At 32.5% G+C, this 22,456-nt stretch overlaps 1 protein-coding gene across 1 annotated transcript; it reads right to left on the reverse strand.

Moving 5' to 3' along the window:
- Positions 1-5,132: 5,132 nt before the first annotated feature.
- Positions 5,133-20,805, reverse strand: LOC111638903 (uncharacterized protein C1orf198 homolog). Its single transcript, XM_023384674.1, has 4 exons — positions 20,368-20,805; positions 13,779-13,829; positions 5,862-6,128; positions 5,133-5,791 (listed from the first exon to the last, which is right to left on the reverse strand). Exons 1-4 carry the CDS (start codon positions 20,674-20,676, stop codon positions 5,750-5,752), a joined length of 669 nt encoding a protein of 222 aa, XP_023240442.1. The 5' UTR covers positions 20,677-20,805; the 3' UTR covers positions 5,133-5,749.
- Between the last annotated feature and the right edge of the window lie 1,651 nt (positions 20,806-22,456).

Below are 22,456 nucleotides of genomic sequence, written 5' to 3' on the forward strand. Positions count from 1 at the left end.
ACCCTTGATGACTGACCCAGACATGTTGTGCCGAGGCTTTAGCCATCTTGGCCATTGGGTTATCAAAATACTTACTGAAGGGGCTATATGCATGCAATTTTATTTACTGTTTTCAAGCAACATTAATTTGATTATTTTATTTCCTTCTTTGTTCTGAGATAGAGTGGAATCACCATGCTGTAACCTGTATGTGGAGGATGTGGTGGATTGGCTCATTTTTGGATGAAAAGCAAACCACAGTTGAGATCCAATGCAGAGGCAATAAAGTTCTCAAAAAGAACTTTGTGACTTTTGAACGTGCACATTTATTACAAAAAATTTTCAGTGACGACAGTTTTTGTGCATGAAAAACATCAAAACTGCAGAAAGAAATAAGTTGAGTGATTCCCATTTAACTAACATTCTTAGTTAAGACTAGTACCATAAAAGCAGATACTAACAACATTATAAAAGGAAGGCAATGTCAAAAATTGCATTATATTTATTTTTATTTTGTGGGAGTATAATTTTTTTACTGATAATATTTTTTGCAATTATATACAGGGTGGGCCAACAAAAACGAAACGGCAGAGATATTGTGTTCGTCCAAGCAAATCGCTCGGACAGGTCGATTTTATTCTCAAGGGGGACATCTTCAGCAATAAAGTTTTTGCGATTCTGAATACAACAGACAACAAAAAATTTTAAAAACTCATTCATTTTTTATTAACTAAACAAACATTTATTTCAAATAAAGTAACAAAAACTTTCAGAATCATAAAAACATTCAGAATCGCAAAAACTTAATTGATGAAGATGTCCCCCTTGAGAATAAAATCGACCTGTCTGAGCGATTTGCTTGGACGAACGCGATAACTCTGCCGTTTCGTTTTCATTGGTCCACCCTGTATATTACTGTACAGTAGAGCATTGATTATCTGACCCACGATTAACCATCACATCGGTTAATCGATCGTTCTAATCGGCAAATTTCAAATGTCCGCTAGTGATGTGGCACTACAATTTTGGCTATGTCTTGGCTACTTTATTATTATTTTTGTTAAATTTGTGCATGTTTTAGCTGGCAACACTGGCTTGACCATTGAAGGGAGGCCAGTATTTAAACGAGACTTAATTTTCTAATTATGAGTGGTGGTGTTTTGTTTTGTGAGCAATAAAAGAACTTAAAAATAATTTTTAACGATACAATAGCGACGATTATTATTTTAAAAAAAATTTGTTAGGATTAATATCAATGAAAATTCAACGCGAAGTTAATTAATAATAGCGATATACTATACTAATAATATATTTTTTTCATTCTTTTCAGTTATCCGACCAACCTGAGTCCCCAATTCAGTCGGATAATCGATACTCTACTGTATTTGTTATTTTGATATTCACATTTTGAACTTTTTAAAAGCATTGATGTAAAGTATCTTTGTGGCACGCTGAATACAGTATATGTAAATTTCTCATTTGGCCCATTAGGAACAAAGGATGGACAACCCTCCTCTAGGGGATGGTAAGTAAATCTAGGGGGTGAAAAGAATCAGAGAGGCAGCAGGGTTTGGGTCACCAACAACCATTCCCTTTCCTCCATTAAGAAGCTTTGCATTTAATGGTTTCCAGATGTAAAGAACAATATACAGTAAGGGCCCATAGTGTGAGAATCATAGAAAAGCTTTCCTAAGAATATTTCCAAGCCTTTCTCACTTACGGGAAAAGCAAGTTTGGACATTGGGTACAGGTGTTAAGTTTATGGAAAGTGACTTGAAAAAGTTTGGGAATTGCTGTTCTAACAGCTCTAGGATTTTGCAGCTTGGTAAATTAGATCGAGCTTTATTATATGGCCTGCTGCATTGCTGCAAAGTAACATGTAGGCTTTAAGATAGTAATGGATTGGGCCAAGCTTTCTTTTTTCCAATGCATTGGAAAAAAGAAGCTAGGGGCACCTATATAATCATCGCAATGGTTATATAGGTGTCCTGAGGCCTCTACTGAAACAATGCAGTCACATTAAATGGCCATAGGGTCTTCATCTGTTATTGTTGACAAACTTCTTTGGTCGCATATGGACTTTAACAGTCTAGCTATCACTCAAGGCAAACTTTTCTGTAATCTTTTTACATTGCAAAGTGAATAACACCTTTTGAACCAGTCTTAACTAGCAATGAAAGTTGTCTTCAACTACAGATGTAACTAATACCAATCTGTTTACAAACCAATACTGAAGTATTGTATCAAACTTACATATAAAAAAAATTGGAATATGTATATCCTTTACATTGCTGTGTCTGAATGATGCCATGGCAAAACAATGGAATATCATGCTGTAAAACTAACCCATGGTAAACAGTAGTCTTTGCTGCATGTGACTTGCCATCGGTGGCCACAAGACAAGGTTTTTGCTTTTGCAGTAGGTAGGGAGCACTACTTTGCGAAAGACTTGATGCAAATTTTTTTTATATGACCAGGATAAGCAAAAGCATCTTTGACCTGCACTACAATTGGTTAAAACTTGTCGGCTGTCACAAAGTGCGTGGTCTATGTTATCCATCTGATTTCCATTGTCTCTTTAAACTCTGTATCATTGCAAATTGCGAGAAATCAGACAATTATCATTTTGCATATTCCTAAGATATACAGCATACAGTAATGAGCATCATTTTGTTTTTAAATTTGTATATGTGACTGTGAGTTAGTTATTGCTTTGTTTAGATTAGCACTCTTTCTATATTTTATTCTGGTTCTAGAAATGTTTTACATAATTACTAAATGCTAGTTGTTTTTCTCTAGAAAGTGATTGCTATGGAAAATTTTATAACTGAAATGAATATTTATTAATAATTTTAATTGAAAAGTAGGATCCAAACACCGTAACAGAATATGCTTAGCACTTTACTTGTGACACATTTTGACCAATTACAGACTGAGCCAATGGTGCTTTTGCTTATTCTACCTGTATTAAAAAATTTTGCAGACCAGACATGTTTTTAGCAATAGATGGGCAATATTTCAAGCCAGTTGGTGATTTGGCAACATTTTCCCAAAAAACGAGGTTGTAGTCAGGCCCATTTTTAGGAAAAATTTCAAATACACCGTGGATAAATTTATAATTGTATAGAAAAATTTAGGCCTTAGGCAATAAAAAATGCCTAATTGCCTGAGGCCCCAACCCAAAGAGCCCATAAATCAATTTGTAAACTGTTATTTCTTCATATTTGAATTCAAATGATTAGTGAATGAAGTGAATATTCTCTAGCCAATGAACAAGCTTTCATGCTTTCATTATTGACACCTGTAGAGTTTGGATGAAAGTAAGTATCGGCAGAATTCGGTACTGTGCCATCTCTATCTGCAACACCTGCCAGTTGAGGAAGTTCATTGCTTAAATTTTTTATGAAGCATGAAGACCTTGGTAGAAATATTAACAACATACCTGTGGATTTTAGTATTTTGTTGATCTTCAATCCAAATGATAATACATTCACCATTTTCATCTTTATCACACAACTCATATATTTAGCAGAACAAATTCCATCAGCTTTCACCACCTCTCTGATTTCAATTTATATACAGTAGATCCCCCTATAACGCTTAGATACGTTCCACGCTAATCGAATTTTACGTTGTAGGAATGATTAAATACATGAACCAATCGCAGCCCGATAGGTGTGAACTTTACGGACTAAGGCTGTTTGAAAGGTTTTCTTTTATAAAATTAACCGATTCTAGAGTAATTCCACTCAGCATTTCCAAAACGTATAATTTTTTGGGAATAATCTGTATAAACTATGCTATAAACAAAAAATTATAGGATTACTTACCGAGTTTGTACCGTTCGACTACGCCCTTGCTCAAAGCTTGTCTTCGTCGTGGAACAGCACACGAAACGGCGGCCACGATTTCTGATAAATAATTTTTCGCAGAAAAATAACTTGACCTTTGGAGACATCATTAATATAAATAATTTTTATGGCCGTTGAATAAGAAGTGTTTCTTTCACAAGAAATGTATAAAATTAGTGCTGTATTAGACTTATGGTACCTAATTTACATACTGTACAGATGATAATAAACTCAACTTATTGCCTAAAATCTCCATAGCGTGGCGCCACGCTAGGCGGCGGAAATTATATATTTAATTATAATAAAGTTACAATAAGTTAATATATAATTATATATACAGTACCTAATTAATATATAATTATATGTACAGTACCTAATTTATATATAATACTGTACAGACGATACCAACTCAATTTAGCCGCTCCGTAGCGTGGCGCAGGGTCGGAGGAAAGTAGTTCGGCTGCTCATCCACTATTGGTCCAGACTCTATCAATCTTGTCGCGAAACGAGTTGGCGAAGACATTTTAGGAGATGCTTTATACGAATGTTGCTACAATTTTTTCGCTACGTTATAGGAATTGTCGTTATAGGAACGTACATTATAGGGGGGTCGACTGTACATATAAAATGTAATAGAATGTTTAAATTAATAATTGGTATCAAATATACAGTCATGTATGAGAAACCTTCTTACATTTATCTATAAGTTGCACTTTCTCATCTAAAGCCATAATTTTTAGTCTTTTCTGCATCACTAGATGTGCTTTCTTTACAACTCATGAGGTTCACTTAAATTTTGTAGTTTTTATGTATAAGCAACATCGAAGCATTATCATATGAGAAAAAAAAATTATCAAGTTTTTCATGTAGAAAATTGTTTCAAATTTTTATACCATTACTTTTGCCCCATAATTGAATTTCATAATAAAAATAGAATTTTTAATAAACAGAATCACTTCTGTGCATTTGAGGGTTAACCTAACCATTCACTGTTTTTTAAGACCAAAGAAAAATTTTGTATTTCCAAGATACAAAACTATGCAGCAGTTGCTCTCAGTAAATAAATAGGATATATTTATTATCATAATTGTACACAATCCCCAGACAATTAATATCTGGTACTAAACTGTACCAAATACAAATTATGCAGGGACATTTAGAACTTGCTGTCATCACTTTTTGGTGAATTTAAATACATATACGAATGGAAGTATTTTCGTTAAATTAAACTTAAAATAAATGACAGTTTTTCAAAATTTCTCTCTCTATCAAAATATATAAAATTGAAACACAAAATTGTGATTTTCTTTGTAATTTTATTTTATTTTCCATATAAATTATAAATATAAAATTGCTTTCTTGTAAAGAATACAAAATAGTACGGTCACAGACATCTAGAAAATTCACAGATCTCTTGCTCGATCGATGTTTACACTGCTACGACAATATGAAATGTCCAAAAAAAACCATTAAAATAGCATATTATTCTATGCACGCAATTATAATATTTTAATGTTAGAATAATTTATTTACATACACGGAAGTGTGGCAAAGTATAAAGAAAACAAAAGGCATTTCTTGGCGTGGTAAAGCTACTACTTGCCACCATCTCTTGGCCGATGAAACAATTTTGCGTAAATTGTAAAATTTAAAATTGTTTGCTTGTTAAAGCTTTATAATACTGCTAAGTTTAGCAAATAGCAATATTTTTTTTGAAAGTGAGCACTTGTCTGAAAGTACATTTTGGTGCATCTTTTGTTTGTGTTTATGTATAGTTTAAAATAAATTAATTTTTAATATTCCTGATATTAAAAGGGATTCTATATAAATTATAATTTTTATATTTTAAAATAAAATATAAATAAAAAACTTCACTATTACTTCTACAAAACTTTCAAATAATGTATCATCATCTTTCATTACCAGTTGTCCAAAAAATCAAAACCGGTCTTAGGAATTGTCTGCAAGAAAAATAATTTAGTGCTGTTTACTTAAATTATTTAAAAAAAAAAAAAAAAAACATAAACTCACATTTTTATCTCCTGTTGGAGATGGATCCTTTGTGGAATCTTTTTGTTCCTTTGTTTCTTTTCCTTCTTGCTTGCTTGGTTTGATCAAGGTGTAGTCGACTGGCGGCGGCGGAGGTGCATTTTTGGGTCGCATTGTGGAAACGGAGGTGGGCGTGCGAGGACCCGAAGGATCGGGAGTGGGCAGACGAGATTTTGTAGCGAGCTTGTCCGGCGGAACGGGAGGATTATTTTTCTTTTGAAATCCACAGAGACGCAGGTCAAGTTGGCTCTGAAATATTAAAGGAATTTAAATTATGATGAGAACTACAGCAGTTGTCTAATTCATTAAAGTAGAAGTGTATTCAAAACGATCAGTTGGTCACTTCTTGATTATTCTACATTAAATTTTTCCTCTGAATTACTTTAACATAGCAAAACTCAGCTTAGTTTTTCTCTGTTTCCTTGAAAATGTATATTAGTTGAAAAGACAAGAAGAAAGTAGAAAAACATTATTCCTGCTTTGTGGACTTTCAGAAGGCATTTGACAGCATAGACCAAAAAGTCACCTTGGCAGTGCTGAAATCTTATGAAGTGAATCATAAACTAATAAACCTGTTAAGCTATATTAATGATGATGCAGAAACAGCAGTGAGATTGTGTGCATAACTAGGAAACTGGTTCAAACCAAAAAGAGGCATCAGAAAGGGAGATCCTATATTCCCAACTATCCTCATAAATCTCTTAGTTATGGATAAGATGACACAAGAGATGCAGGGAACATCAGTTCACGGTGTAAAATTCAATAACTTGAGATTTGCAGATGACAGCTGTACTTCACTTTCTTCAATGATAACTAAAGAAAACATTACATCTGCTTAATGAAGAAGGAAAACGATATGGATTGACTATGATGATGATAACAAGAAACATCCTAGTGGATGGGAAAGAAATTGAAAATGTAGCAAGCTTTACATAATTAAGAAGCAAACTAATCTATAATCTGGATTACAAAAAAGAAATAGTGATTAGAATAGCCAAGGCAAAAACAAATTTGAAAGCAATGGACAAAATCTGGAAAAGTATTGAACACCTGCATCTTCTCCTGCATGCTGTATTGCTGTGAGACATGGGTAATAATAAAAGATATGGAATGAAAGATCTTACAAATAGGATGGATGCAGAAAGTCACAAATGAAGAACTTTATAATAGGATATACTGTATATGGAAAGAATCTCTTATAAAAAATTATACAATGTAAATTTCAACTGTTCAGACACATCACAAGAATGAATGCAAACAAAAAATAAAGACTCTAGTCTATAGTATTATGGATGGATCTAACAAAAGAGAGAGACCATATAAAGAATGGATTGATGTGAAGAAGAAGTGTGGAGCGAATATACAGAAATTGAGAAACTTGGCAATGAATAGAGAGAAATGGAAGAAAATAATGAAAGAGGCATCAGACACCAATCGGTGATGAGCCCAGGGTTAGTTAATGATGATGAAAGAACATTGTCTTTTGTTTTATAAAAGGCAATGCTCAAGGTTTTGGAGGAGGAACATGATTTTGATAAAAAGTTAGCCAATCATACATTTTACTGTAAACAGACTTTTTGTCTGTGTGTCTTATAATGCTTATTATGAAACTAAAGTAATGTTATATACTTACTTTACAGGCAAGAAATTTTTTAATGAATACAACTGAAGATTTACTAAAACTGGTACTACTCAATAAGTAAATTCAAACCAACCATGCATACATTTTATGGTTCCATTTAGGGAGGGACCAGTGACAGGCTTCTTTTTTCCGGAACCACAAGTCCAGCTTACAAACTTTTTTTGAACCCATTCTTTTATATGTCACCAGTTCACCAACATTTAATTCTAAATAATTTTTTAAACTCCAATGTTCAAAATTATTTTGTGGAAAACATACTACAGTAGACCCCCCTATAACATGGTAGATACGTTCCGTGTTTCATGAAATTCATGTTCTAGGAGTCCTTAAATACATGAGCCAATCACAGCCTGGCACGTATGCAGTTTATGGACTACAGCTGTTTGAAAGGTTTTCTTCCATAAAATTAATTGATTCTAGACTAATTTGACTCACCATTTCCAAAACGTATATAATTTTTTGGGAATAATCCATATAAACTATGCTATAAACAAAAAATTTGTAGGGTTACTTACCAAGTGTGCACCGTTCGACGACGCCATTGCTTAAGCTTGTTTTCGTCATGGAGTGGCGCATCGAATGGCAGGCACGTGTTTTCTGATAAATTATTTTTCTGTGAAAAATTTGCTGAACTTTGGAGACATCATTAAATATAAATATAATTTTTATGGGCGTTAAATAATAAATGGTTTTAGTAGGTCTGCTGCTTGTTTAAACTCAACAGTTTGTGCAATATCTATTGGTCTAGATTCGACCAATCCTGTTGCAACACGAGTCAGTGATGACGTTTTACCGTATCATACGAGTCTCTTTTAGCGTGTTTATATGAATATGATCGCAATTTTTTCGTTGTGATATACGAATCCATATTATATGAACCTGTTTTATGGGGGGTCTACTGTATATGTCGTTATTTAACATACTTTCAAAATGGATGTGTAATTGTCACCAAACAAGTTATCTATGAATGATTTCCAAGTGGCAAACATCATTTCTGCATACTTTAAAATATTCACAAAAGAATTCTTCTTTGGACAAAAAACACTACATATCGAGGCAGGGAATAGTAGCCTCTAAAGAAAGGTTCATCTCTACCAGTGAAATTGTTAATCCTAAAGGCGTACAAAGGGACAACAGATGAAGGACATTTTTATATTTTTAAAATTTCGCTGGATGTAAAAATTTTTCAATAAATAAAAAGACAGTCAATTCCAAAAAATTTTTGTTAAAACTTTGGTCGATCACCTTTTATTTCCATTAAAATTTCAGGATAAACTTCAGCGACCGGACCTTCCTTTTTAGGCTACACGGTCGCCTATAAAACAGTCCTTTAAAATACAGAAATAATCCAATTTAAGCATTAAAACTTGTAAAAAAAAACTTTTTGGAATTGACTGTCTTTTTATTTATTGGACATTTTTATAGTTTGAAACATACTTTAAAAAATTTACAAAAGAATTCTTATGTCCTGGCTAATATATTTTTATCATTTCTGCACTTTGTTATTTATATACACAGGAACTCATATCTGGGGAAATGTATATCACACACACACCATCCTGGGCCAGAGTCATCATTGGCAATGTTGTACTTAATGGGGACTTGGACACCCAATATATTCCACTAACCTTTAATGGTTCCTGTGTATATGAGATTATTTTAAAATCTACTATCATACAATGGTATGGAGTAGACTCCTGGTGTTTTGTTTAAATTGTAAGTATCCTTTGCATTTGAGTCAAAGAATGTCGGACTATGTTTAAATGCAATCAAGATAGGATATAATTTGCTACTTATTTGTATGTAACACTTAAGTTGAGATGGAAGTCCACCTCAATCTGCCTCTTATTTATTGTAGTAATTGCTTCTTATGATGCGGAAGGCATAAAAATAAGAGTTTACAAAGTTTTATGAAATATAGAAATTTGCACCTCCGTCATTTTTCATGACTATTCTTACATCTGGAAAGAGGGCTTCTCTATCATTCTGTTCTAATTCTAAAGTCAGCCCATGTGAATTGTTGTTGAATATTTTTAGAATGTTGCTGATGTCAGGTCCTGCTTTCTATATGATCAGAATATCGTATACATAGTGTGTGGATATCAAGTAGGAGTTCCTGTAGTATTTTAGCAAAGAGCTACATCACAACTTAGAACCCTAGAAACATGGGAAAACAAAAACTCACATCTGGGAAAACGTATAAATAGCAAAGATGTGGAAATGATGTCTTCCACCTGAAAATCACTCTTATATAACCCAGTGTGTGGTGATATATAATATTGACAAATGCTCAAAATAGCTGTGTAATTATGTTTTGTATGAAATAATTTAAAACACCGCATTCTAACATTAGTGAACTGGTGACATATTAAAGAACAGATTTGAAAAAAATTCGCTTAGAAAGAGTTTCCTAAAGGCACCCAATGGTGGCACCTAAATGACTAAAAACGTTTGCATTTTTGTGTTTTACAATGATTTCTGTGCTGGAAGTTCAGTAACATTCTGTTAACCTGGTGCCAGATTATCAAATATACTAACTAATCGGACAATGAAATTTTTCCAGTTTGTAATGTTAAATTAAAAATATGTAAAATTGTATACAAGGAATCGAAAAATTCCTTGTATACAATTTTACATATTTTTCCAAGTAAAACTTACAAACCTGCCTTTTATGATTGGAAAAATTGAAATGGTGTATTAGAAAGACTATTCCTACTCTTGGTTGGTTTGAAACAAGAACACTTAAAAGTGTACAAAGCACACAGTAAGATTAATCTATATCTATTCTATATATTATATACAGTATATTAAAAGCAAAATGTTTTGTCACTGCCAACTGAAATGGAAACAGAAACTATCCCTTTACAAAGAAGTGCTATAAATAGACTGGACTCTTCCTGGATGAAATATAACCAAATAGATCAAGACGGATAAATACTTTATCCACACACAGAAATATTAAGTTTCAATTGATTTGATTTTATAAAAACCAAAACTATAAGTAAAAATAAAGGCCAGAGTTTTAATAATTAAGTTTAAAATTATTATTTTATTACTTTTAGTTTTAATTAACTGACTATCTAGTTGCATATAAATACAGACTAATACCCAGTGCATCCATAACTCCCCCCAAAGACAAACCGGACATGCTGGCTTATCAGTTTGCCAGCATACCAGATGCAGTGTTAACATAATTTCACTGTAGATGAATTCAAACTGATCTTGCTATAAAAAGTAATATTGTAATGTTCCTTTTCCTTTATGTAAATTACATTCAATGTCATGAAGACTGACCAAAAAAAAAATTAAAAATGCCTTGATATGTTTAGAACAAACTACATTGTTATAACGAAGAATTGGTTGCTATATATATAGATCTAATTCTTTTTCTCTGCCAGACTCTTAGTTAAATAGATAAATGTATATTGATACCTATATAAATAATGAATTGCAGATAAGTATATAGCATTTCACACAATCATCACATGCTGGATAACATTTTAATCCATACCTGATAATTGAAAACAAGAAAAATTAACAAACATTGCCAATCTGGCAGTAATGTTTGTGAAACAATTAATGTATTAAGATATTTTATGGCAAACAGTAGATAAGCTGCAATATCTTCGGCACTCTTTAACAATAAATAGTGGCCCCAAAAAGGGCCTTTCATACCTTCCGAATCCATTTCTATGGTGTCCCACAAATATATTAAATATAATATTTTTGTTTATCATATAAATTAATTTTGTCAATTTAAATCATTAAAAGTTGTTTGCTGTCTACTGCTTTGGTACTTTGAGAGAAAACTGGGTGAATATTTTTTAACATTCTGGCAAACTGATTTTGAATAACACTGACAAATGACAGGAATGTGTCACAAGTAGTTACAACTGGTTTTCACTAAAAGTCAAAAATTCAGAAATTATTTATTCATTGTTCAAACTTAGTGCTGAAACTGTTTAAGAAACCAAATAAGTTGTTAACAGATCTTGTGGATATATACAAGATAATTCTGCAGACAAGTAGCTGATGCAATTTCTTTTATCACTTCTGGATCCAAATCAAAAGTGAATCGCCATTAACCCAAAAGTGAATTCTGTGCATCGTCTTACTCAAGATATAAATGCTTATTACTCTAATTATTTATAGAATAACTGATAAGGATTTTTAAAATATATTTAATACCTATATTTGAAAATTCTTTAGCTTTCAGATAACACTATTTGAGAATGATTTTGTTAAATTTTTTTAACAGTGGGAAAGCACCATCAGCCACTTTAAAAGATTGTTGAATCTACACCAATTCCAAACTCCTCTGTCACTGATATGAAATTAATGCCAATGCCAATATACTGAAAAAGCATCAATTACATCCCTGGGTGCAATGGATTCACTACCTTGGTGGTTTCTCACCATCAGAATTAAGTGTTCTGGCTTTCAAAGAACAATGTGCTTTCCATGTATTGTCCCAAGACAACTTAGAAAATTACATTTTATCCAAGATTCATTATTTATTTCCACCAATCTGCCTCATATTTAAAAAATTTAAAAGAAAGAGGATTCAATTTGTGTATAATCATACAGACTTCTTTCATAATATTGGTTTTTTATCAACAAAAAATAAAGAAATACAGCCATATAGTATACTTTAGTAAAAAAAACATTTATTTCTAATTATTATATCAACCATATAAGTTATAAATTGCAACTGTTTACCATTTTTTATGGGACATCCTGTATTTGTAACACATCCATTTACTGTTATGGATTTTGTATGCTCCTTGTTAATGAAACTCATCAAAATTTTGAACCGGTCTATTTACCAAAGTCCTATTAAGAACTTCACTCTTTGGGTAGTTACGACAAAAAATCATTTTGCACTGCTGTTTTTTGATCTTCAGTGGGCTGTATCCAGAATACACAATTGCAATTTGCAAATGAAAGTTTAATGCAGACTATGAACACATTGAATACATTGCTGAACATGCAACCATTACACAAGAACAAAAAAAACATCATTACAGGGATACTTTTGAATCAACAAGTTTTAAAATTCTCCATTACAGACAGACAGCGCTCAAAATGCCAACAACTGCAATGAAAGATTGCATGCAGAAATAAGCCTGGATGATACAATGCATTTGTAAAAGGAATGTTTTCTTATTTCTTCCTTGTGCAGCACTAAGAATGCCAGTTGCATTGTAATGGCTATTGGAAAGTCTTGTGAGAGCCCAGACTTGATGAAATTTTTTAGGGAAAAAGTTTTCATCTTTCGAAAGTTAAACTGGTTCAAATCCCAGAGAAAAAATTTTCAATTTAATTAATGGAGGATGATTACATCTTTCACCCCAGAGTCACTTCCTTTCCCTGTTGATGTGTCACTGGGAACTAACTACAAATATTCACTATTGGTCGAAAATAGTAATATAGCTTAAAGAGGGCGTCAAAATCAAGGGTAGAATCAAGGATGAGAGTTTGCTGATCCATCTCCTTTTCATGTGAATGTAATTTAACTGTGCTCCATCACTGATCCGTTTGACCACCGTTCCTGTCCATTGTTGCCATTCTCCACACATTTGAACTTCTTGATCCAAGAACACTGATAAGCTGACATAATGAACCTGAAAACCTCAGCAATCTACTATCTCAACACATTAATCGAGTTATCAAGGTACTTAGCATCGCACATAATAATGTAAGCTCTCTCTCAGCTAGAAACCTGTTAACCCAGTACCTACTAGTGTAAAACCTAATCAGATAAGGCTGATTTAGCATAACATAATTGAGATGTTATGCTATATAAGCCTTATCCGTTATATGATGCTATATAAAAACTATAACGGAACTCTGTTATCCTATATATATATGTGTTTGTGTGTAAATAGCTTACATAAATAAATGGGTATTATTTCTTTATAATTGAGTTGTAGTGTGCACTTCAAGTTATCTCTCAGGCCATCTCCATCCTGAGCCAAGCGCCTACAAATGCAACCGTTTGAGCAAAACCGAAATAGCAGCCATCAAGGTTTCTGTGTTTGCCTTAAAAGACACAGTGGTGTCAGTCCTGACATAAGTATTGCGGATCCATTGACAACCCTTCAGTCACAGTCTATTGATTTATAAGGACCACATGTCAGAACAAATCAATTCTGAAAAGGAGTACAGTGTTTCTGTTAGTAATTTATTTCCCGGAATACTAACGGCTTTATACAGGCTGACTGTATAATATAAATAATATCAGAATTTATATTTACCTGTGTTTCCCAACTGAAAGGAGCTGAGTGTTCATCTCTCCAAGAGCATCCCTGAAATTATTTGATATAAAATTATTAATTGTAAGAAAACTCCAATGTAATGAGAATACAGTTCTACAATATGTAATATTTTAGAAGCACGACATTTATAAAATATTTTTTATTTAATAAAGATACAAGGCAATACTATAAATTATAGTTTTGTTGAAATCAAGAATTATTAGGAAAAATTATATCATAATTTATATTCTATATTCAAAGAGATCATACTTTAATTATGATGTGTTGGATAAATAAAAATTTATCAAACACAAGTAAATTATTGGAAATTGTGTCAAATTTGACCTTCAGGTTTTTTGCAAATATCCACATTTTGAAACCCTGAACCCAAAACATTAAAAAACAAAAATGGGGAAAAAATTGTGTGTGTTAGCATCTATTTCATTTAATATCTCAGGATGTGGAGAAGATTAAGAAATGAAATTTGGCACAATAGCTTGTATATAAGAGGCATTGATACTATTAAATTTTGGTGGTTAAAGATCAAGGGAAAGATAGAGGGGGGATCACACTTCATATCTTGAGTGGGACTGGACTTGAAGATTTTACTTTTATTAGCATTTACAATTTTTTTTTTATAACACTCATCACTACCCTCAAAATTAAGCTCATTTCTCAACTGGAACATTCAAAAATTCTTGACTGGAAATTCAAATTCGTATAGAGAATTCCATAATTCCATAGCGCCTGAAGAAGAACCACATTAGGTTCGAAAGTGTTTGCAAAGTCCTCTGCTTTGGAGAAGAAGAACACTGATTACAGGCAGTGAAGTTGAGTAATTAAGCTCATTTTTTAATAATTAATAATATAAGTTTTATAACAAAATATCATAACAGATGGTGCCGCACACAATTTTATTAACTTTTAGTAAGAGCTTATTTAACGCTGCCTTGATTAACACTAATTCAATATAATGTGGTCAGCTTGAAGGAAAAAAAACTCAAAATTTACACCAATTCAAATTATCACAGCATTTTATTGATTTATATATAATACAATACAGTTTAATCTAATTGTCATCCATGGGGCTGGCAATTTTTTGACGTTTTAACCAAGTGTCATTATGTACGGGGTCATAATTTCAGTCTCATAAAAATTACCCCAAGTGTTTAAGAATCTATTATAAAATCCATTCTAATTTATCATCATATGTATTACCATAAAATTGTTTCTTAATAGTAATACAGTATACTGTATCTATTATGGTAATAATAATTTATTATCGTACGTGTAAAAGTGCAGACTAAATGTTTAAATCTACTTTATTTACATTATTATGTCTAAGTTTACATCAATGTAATTAAAAATTTCAAAAATGACCTTTTATAAGAAACTTCTATTTGTCTTAATTAAGTTTCAATAATGTGGCACTCCCGGTTTTGAGAACAATATTGAATCAAAAGGCAACAAAAGGTTAAACTAATGTATGCCAATTAAAAAGACACATGTATTCACTTTAAAAAGTCAGTTATTTTAGATTGTAGGTGTTTTTCACCTAAAAATTGTTTATCAATGTCATTTTCTAAATCGTACACTTTATTCATTATTTTCAATGAAGTTTTCTGAGACCTGTAAAAGATTTTCAATAATCTTATTGCATTACACACTTCCCTGGTCGATGGCATGTTGTTTAAAGAGGTGACAAACCTCACCCCACCAAAGTCAGATGAGAGTACCATCCACAGTCATTCTAGGAAGTGGATTCTGACCCTATAAACTGAGCATGTAGTACTTGTACTGTATTTTCTTTTACAAAATTAGATTACGAATTTTATTTAACAATCTAGGAGTGCTTTAAATATGATGTTAAAACAGGGGTAAAATGTTAAAAGTGAGTTTTTTAACATAATCTAGTATAGTAAAATCATGGGATCGATAAAAATTTGATGTTATATTTGGGTTGTCATTACATCCGATGATATTACAATCGGGTTAAACTGTATTTATGAACATGAACCAATCAGCAAAAGGTGGTAATTCGTCATAGTGCTGTACTTTCCTTAAATCTAAGTTTGTTTGGTGCAATTTTAGAAAAAAATTAATCATCATGAATGCCATATGCAATATCAACTTCGCTTGGCAAGAATTAACTGATAAATGCATAAACAAAGTGTGGAAGAAGTTATGGCTGAAGGTATTCAAGGATTCTCCACGAGAAGAGCCTATTGCTGTATCGTTAGGTTGACAATTTTGTCAACGTAATCGATACAGCAGGACTAGGAGATGTAGACCAGCAGGATATTGACGAGTTACTGTAGGTTTCTGTTGAGAGCCCTACCAATGATGACCTTCAAGAACTGGTAGAACAAGGAATTCAAGTAGAACTGAAAATGGGGATTCTGAAAACAAAGAACACAAAGAATTTCTCTACAGATTTCCTTAGTAAAAGTTTGGTAATGATAACCGAAATCGGATCAAATCATAGCGAATGATCCAGATTTTGAAAGGAGTGCAAAAGCAAGACGAGGCGTTTTGGATGCAATCTCTTGCTACCAACATTTGCTTAAGGAAAGAAAAAAAAAAGCTACAAATGAAACTACAAGACTTTATCACAAAAAACAAGAATTTCAGAAGAGCCATGACCTTCATCGTGCATATGTTTATGTTATTTAACATATATTATTATACAAATTAATATAAAAATAACTTAATAAAATAAAATCTGTTTATTTTTGGTCATGTGTTTCCCTTTCCCTATTTACTCTATGTTAAAATGACCTCGTTTAATGCTGTTTCGCTTAGTGCTTTGTCATCTAGGAATGTATCCCTGCATTAAGCAGGTCTTATGGGATTTTATTTTAAAAAGTACAGTAAGAACCAGGAAAGTTATGCAGCTCATTGTTAGAGTTCTTAAATTATTAATCTTTTTCAAATTTATAAGGAATCCACATGAAAAAATGTTCAGATTTGATTAATGGTGTTTTAATTCGTAATAATCAATAATAATTATTATTAATGATTATTACTAATGGACTTATATCATTTTCATTTATAATGGTTCAAATATTAGTAACACAAAAGAATAATTTATTCATTCTGAATGTAAGAATTTAAAGTAATATACAGACAAAATTTACTTTCTTTAAAATATTATTCAGAAAAGTCAATGATTGACTATATCTTATGTTCTGCAGGTGTAGAATATTGTCAAAAAAGACTATATTAGCAAATTATTTAGTAGATCTTTTCCTCCTGCAGTTAAGATCAAAGAAAACTTATTCTGAAATTTTGGAAGAAATAAGTTTAATGACTGTAAATAAGATGAAATGTAATTCTGAAAAATTTTTTTTTATCAAATTGATGATTTTCAGGTTTTTTTTTTATTCAACAAAATTGGTCAATATGAAGATTTTACTTTCTTACTGAGGTCCTATTATGTTGAGGTATCCATTTGCCTTATGGCACTGATTATAAAAGCTTTGAATAAATAATAAAGTACTTTGTATCATTAAAGATGTTATTAATCAAATGATAACATCAGATTCATTGGGCCATAACTTGGCTAATTAAATACATAGATATAAAGTAATTTAGACTAAAGGTAGGTGATTAAGTTAATTTTAAGTTGCAATTAAGTTGCCATCTTGTATTAAATTGGACAAAAAATAGCAACTGAATTGTCTACCTTTAATCCAAATTACTTTTTTCCTATGAGGTCCAATTGAAACATAATGAGACTAAATTTATATTGTGCATTATGGCAAAACTGTAAAATTCATTTATGTTATGGTCAATTGCATAATCCTACCTCAACATTTTGTGAAAGTTTTAATCTTCTCATTGCAACATAATGCTTATTATTGAAAATTTACTGCATGTATGTTTCGAGTAATGGTTACAGAATGGAGAAAGAATCAAATAATATTCAGTGAAATTTTACATGAAATAGAAAAAGAGTAACTGAAACATATGATGCATTAAAAAAGCATATGACGATAAACTTTTGATATTATTTCTCTTTTGTTACTGATTTTGAAATTATTCTTGTATAAACTGACTGACAAATGAAATAGCTTGATTAATATCTTATCTATCACACAAAATACTTTCTCATTTTAAAAAATAATATTTCTTTTCTACTTCTTGTTCCATTGATCATTCTCAAAAACAGGAACTCATCTCCATTATTGAATGACCACTTAGCAAAATGATTATAGTCACTGGAATAAAAATTCAGTTGATTATATTTCTTATTTATTTAATAACAAGAAAATTGCAGCAACGATTGTTTTTATTGTCAAAAGATGATGAACCATATTAACAATTATTGGTTAATTTTAAGATTAACTGTATATAAATATTATTTCTTTTCTATACAGGTTGACCATCACTAATGGCATTGTTGGGACTTGTAGGGTGTTGGGTAAGTGATTTTGTCAGATTACTGATGATTAGGTTTAACCCAACAGCTAACCATCTTACCCTACCTTTAAAAATTATCCTATAAATCAGTACAAGTTGGTTAATAAAGAAAAATATACACATTAATTAATTAAATGTAAAATTTTTGTCAAATTATTGTACATTTTGTCATTATTATATATTGGGCAATGCCAATCATCCCAAACAGCAGCAACAGCTTGGTACAGTGGCCCCAAAATTCAAAATTATGCTGCCAAAACTAACACCAAATTAATGACGGAACTGGATTACTGAAATTGACTGTATTATGTCAAGTAGTTTTAATTGATAATATTACTTAAATTACAAATAACTTTTTATGATATAAAATTTACAATAGGCTATATATATTTTAAAGATTACTGTACGTAATAGATATTATGTATGATTATTTAGCATAATCATACATAATATCTATTACTGTACGTAAAAAATCAAGCACATTATCTAGTAAACTGGCTTTAAATACAACTGAATAAATAAGCAGATGACAGTCCGTTTCATTTAAAACAAACAACATTGTCAGTTTACTTGTTGAGCTGTACCAAAGCTACTTTACCAGACAATATGCCTATTGATTAAGTATATATAATCTGGAATTTTTAGGACAATGTTTTTGTGGGAAAAATTAACAGTTTACAGAATGTTGATTTTTTACAATTTTTACAGTAGTAATTGATTAAATAGTTAAAAAAAACTAAATATTACGATATTAATTTCAATATAGTAAGCCGTCAATTTAGTGTCTGATAGGGGGAAATGGTGTCCACTATTGTCATAAGGCCACTAAATCAAATTTATTAATATTAAATTTACAACACAAGGGATGTGTTAAGATGTTATTATAATGTACTGTACAGTACATTGAGTAATTTATGCTCATAAGCTCTCTGACCCAACCTTTTAACATGCTTTATTTGTGAACTAAAAAAAAGGTTTAAATTTTTCCTTTAGGTCAAATTTTTAGTCCGTTAAATCGAGACTTTACCATATTTTGTTATATTTTAATTTTATTTGAGATTATAATTAGCCACCAGAGGCACAATAGAAAATTTAATATGTTAAAAAAACAGTCTACTTTCTTTTTATTACAATCTTGCATAACCTCACTTTTTTCTTTTTATAATTACAAGTATAACAAGGTAATAAATTCCTGTTTGTAATGATGATAACTATAATGTGATATTAAAAAAAAAAAAGACCTTCCCTATTTTAATAATCAAAATCAACTCAAAATCAATATTGATTTTACACATTAATATATTTTTTTAACCTATAACTTTTAGCATCATTTCATTCTTCACATTCTTTCAATATAATCAGAATCTACATCAATAGATCATTACCAAACTGAGGTTACATAATTAAGAACAAGTTTTTCCAGCGTGGTGACTTCAATTCCGACAATGATCGATCTGTCGGAGGTTAGGATAACCTAGGTTAAGGTTTACCATAAGCATAAATCTACAACACCGAAATTATTTGCATTTTAAATTACGTTTATTTAAAAGCAGGGTCTTTGAAGGATAGAATGGGCCATTTTTTGTCATTTTTTTTGGACAAACGAGATACATAGAATGTTTCTTTATTACAGATTTTATTCTTTAGTAAAAACCTCATGTAACTCAGGAAAGTATCTTCGAACGTCTTGTGACAAACAATCCATAGCATTTAGGAGAAAGTAACTCAGGGAAATACCTTGGGGTCATCATCTTAACCACCCAAGAACGATTGGGACCCATGGGTAATCAAGAAAGCAATGCCATAGCACTTCCAGAGTTAAGTTAGTAAAAACAGAGTTAATTCATAGGGAACAGAAAATACTATGGAAGTTTTTTCCAGCTCCACCAATGGCAGCTGGGAAAAAAGCCCTGGCTCCACTGACAGGGGAGTCAGGGCTTTTTCCCCAACTTTCCTATCCATAGAAAAAATGGGAGGAGCTGGAGTAAAATCCCCAACTCCTCCTATTTAAAGTATGCTAATTGTAAATACAATAAAAAGAAAGCAAATAATTTATCCTTGAGTAGTTATTTAACATCAAACTAAACAAAAAATAATAATAATAAATAAATAAAAATTATAATTTAAAATGAATTTGTTTAGTAAATAAGACATTAAGACAACTTACGAACGGTCTTCCCGATCGGGAATTAGCACTTTCATCATCGACGACGATCTTCTCCCCGGGACGAATGCGAAGAACGGGGAAATAATCGACCTCCGGAACATGTTTCGGGTGTCGATTGTACTTCTCCTCTATTTCATTCTGCACCAAACTCCTCCACAACGCTTCCGATTGTTCGTTGTAAGACATTTGATCCCAAATCTCTCCCTTCTGCTGTTTTATTGATTCTACGTCTGCCATCAAACGATTGGCGGTCGAGTTGATCGAAGTGAAATACTCCTCGACTTTTTCCCGTATCGAAGACGTTTCCATCTTTAAAGCGATTCCGATTAACGATTTTCAACGAAATAAATGAGTAAGGTTTGTTCCTTTTCTTTTGTGCGAGTCTCGTCTACTTGTTACTATAGTTACCGAAATACACTACCGCCATCTTGCATCGAGTTCGGCGCACTCTGGTGGGTAAATATATATATATACAGGGAGAGGAAATGGTTGAGTAATTCTGGGTTAACGTTATGAATGTGGAGTTTCTTAGAATTCGTTTGAATTAAATTTAAAAAAGCTATTATTATTACTTATTGACCTGAAGAATGGATAAAGAAAACTCTCTACGATATGAATAGTGAAAAGAACTATTTATAATACACTTTTTCTTTGTTAGGGCATTGAATCGTTTTTTTGTTTTTTTGATTCTCCATCCTGTGGGCAGTAAAAGAGCCCTCTAAAATCATATCCATGATGAATTCGGTCGGGCCCACAATCGGGGCGAAGGAAAAGGCCCGACAAATCTCCCATGAAAAAAATTTCCCATGGTTGTTGACAGCGGCCGGATGGCCGAGCGGTCAAGGTGGCAGCCCACCGCTCTGGGGGACCCGGGCTCGAATCCGAACGGGTCGAAAAAATCCCCAAGAATTTTTCGGGGGGTGGTCCGTTCGGATATGTCGGGCCCCGTCCCTCACACCCGGCAGCCCGATTGTGGGCCTGGCCGAACCCATAATAGGCCTGCAAAAAGAGGCCCTCTTAGTGCCCACAGGGCGGAAAGAGTAAAAAAAAAAAGAAAGAAAAAAAAAAGAGAGCCAAGGTCCCCCAAAAGCGGTGGGCCAACACCTTAACGCTTCGGCCATCCGGATCACTTACATCAGCGGTTCCCAAAGTGTGCGCCACTGCTTCCTCACAGGGGCGCCACTAAATAATACAAATTTTCATAATTTTACTTCCACTTTCAATTCAATGTGATAAGATGCGACATCTAGCAGACCTAGTGCAAATCATTAACTTTTTTTAAATACTCTTTCCGCCCTGTGGGCACTAAGAGGGTCTCTTATAGCAGGCCCATTATGGTTTCGGCCAGGCCCACACAATGGAGCGACCGGGTGGTGAGGGACAAAGTCCGACATATCCGAACGGACCACCACCCGAAAAATTCATGGGGATTCCTTGACCCGTCCTGATTCGATAATAAAGGTTGCACATAGAATCGCAAAATGTAAAAAGCCTCATACAATAGCAGAAAATATCATTCTACCGGCTGCTGTAGATATGGTGAACATTATGATCGGTGAGTCGGCTGGGAAGCAGCTTTCAAAAGTGCCTTTGTCCAACACCATCAGTCGCAGAATAACGAAGGACTTCCACATAACGAAGGACTTCCAATGTTCAGTTAATTGAAAAAATAAAAGGGAAGGAATTTGGGTTGCAGCTGGATGAGGACACAGATAATAATAACGATGCTCACTTGATTGCTTGATTTGCTATGTAGATAGTAATAACATTGTAAAAGACTCTCTTTTGTAAAAGTATCACTGCTGGTGCTAAGGCTCACGACTTGTACACTTGTATGAAAATCTTGATATTTTTATATTCTCAAATAATTTGGAATGGACCAAATGCATTGGTATCTGTACTAATGGTGCTCGTTCTATGTCCTGGTGTTATGGAGGATTGCAAGCACTTTTTCGAAGCAAAAACCCTGATGCACTTTGGATCCATTGCGTTATTCACAGGAAAGTACTAGCATCAAAATATTTGAGTCCTGCATTGAACCAGGCCTTAGAACATGTAGTAAATGTAGTAAACTTTATAAAAACTCAGC

This window comes from Centruroides sculpturatus, unplaced genomic scaffold (assembly GCF_000671375.1).
Source record: "Centruroides sculpturatus isolate CEXI.00-Female unplaced genomic scaffold, Cexi_2.0 scaffold1059, whole genome shotgun sequence".
Classification (NCBI taxonomy): domain Eukaryota; kingdom Metazoa; phylum Arthropoda; class Arachnida; order Scorpiones; family Buthidae; genus Centruroides; species Centruroides sculpturatus.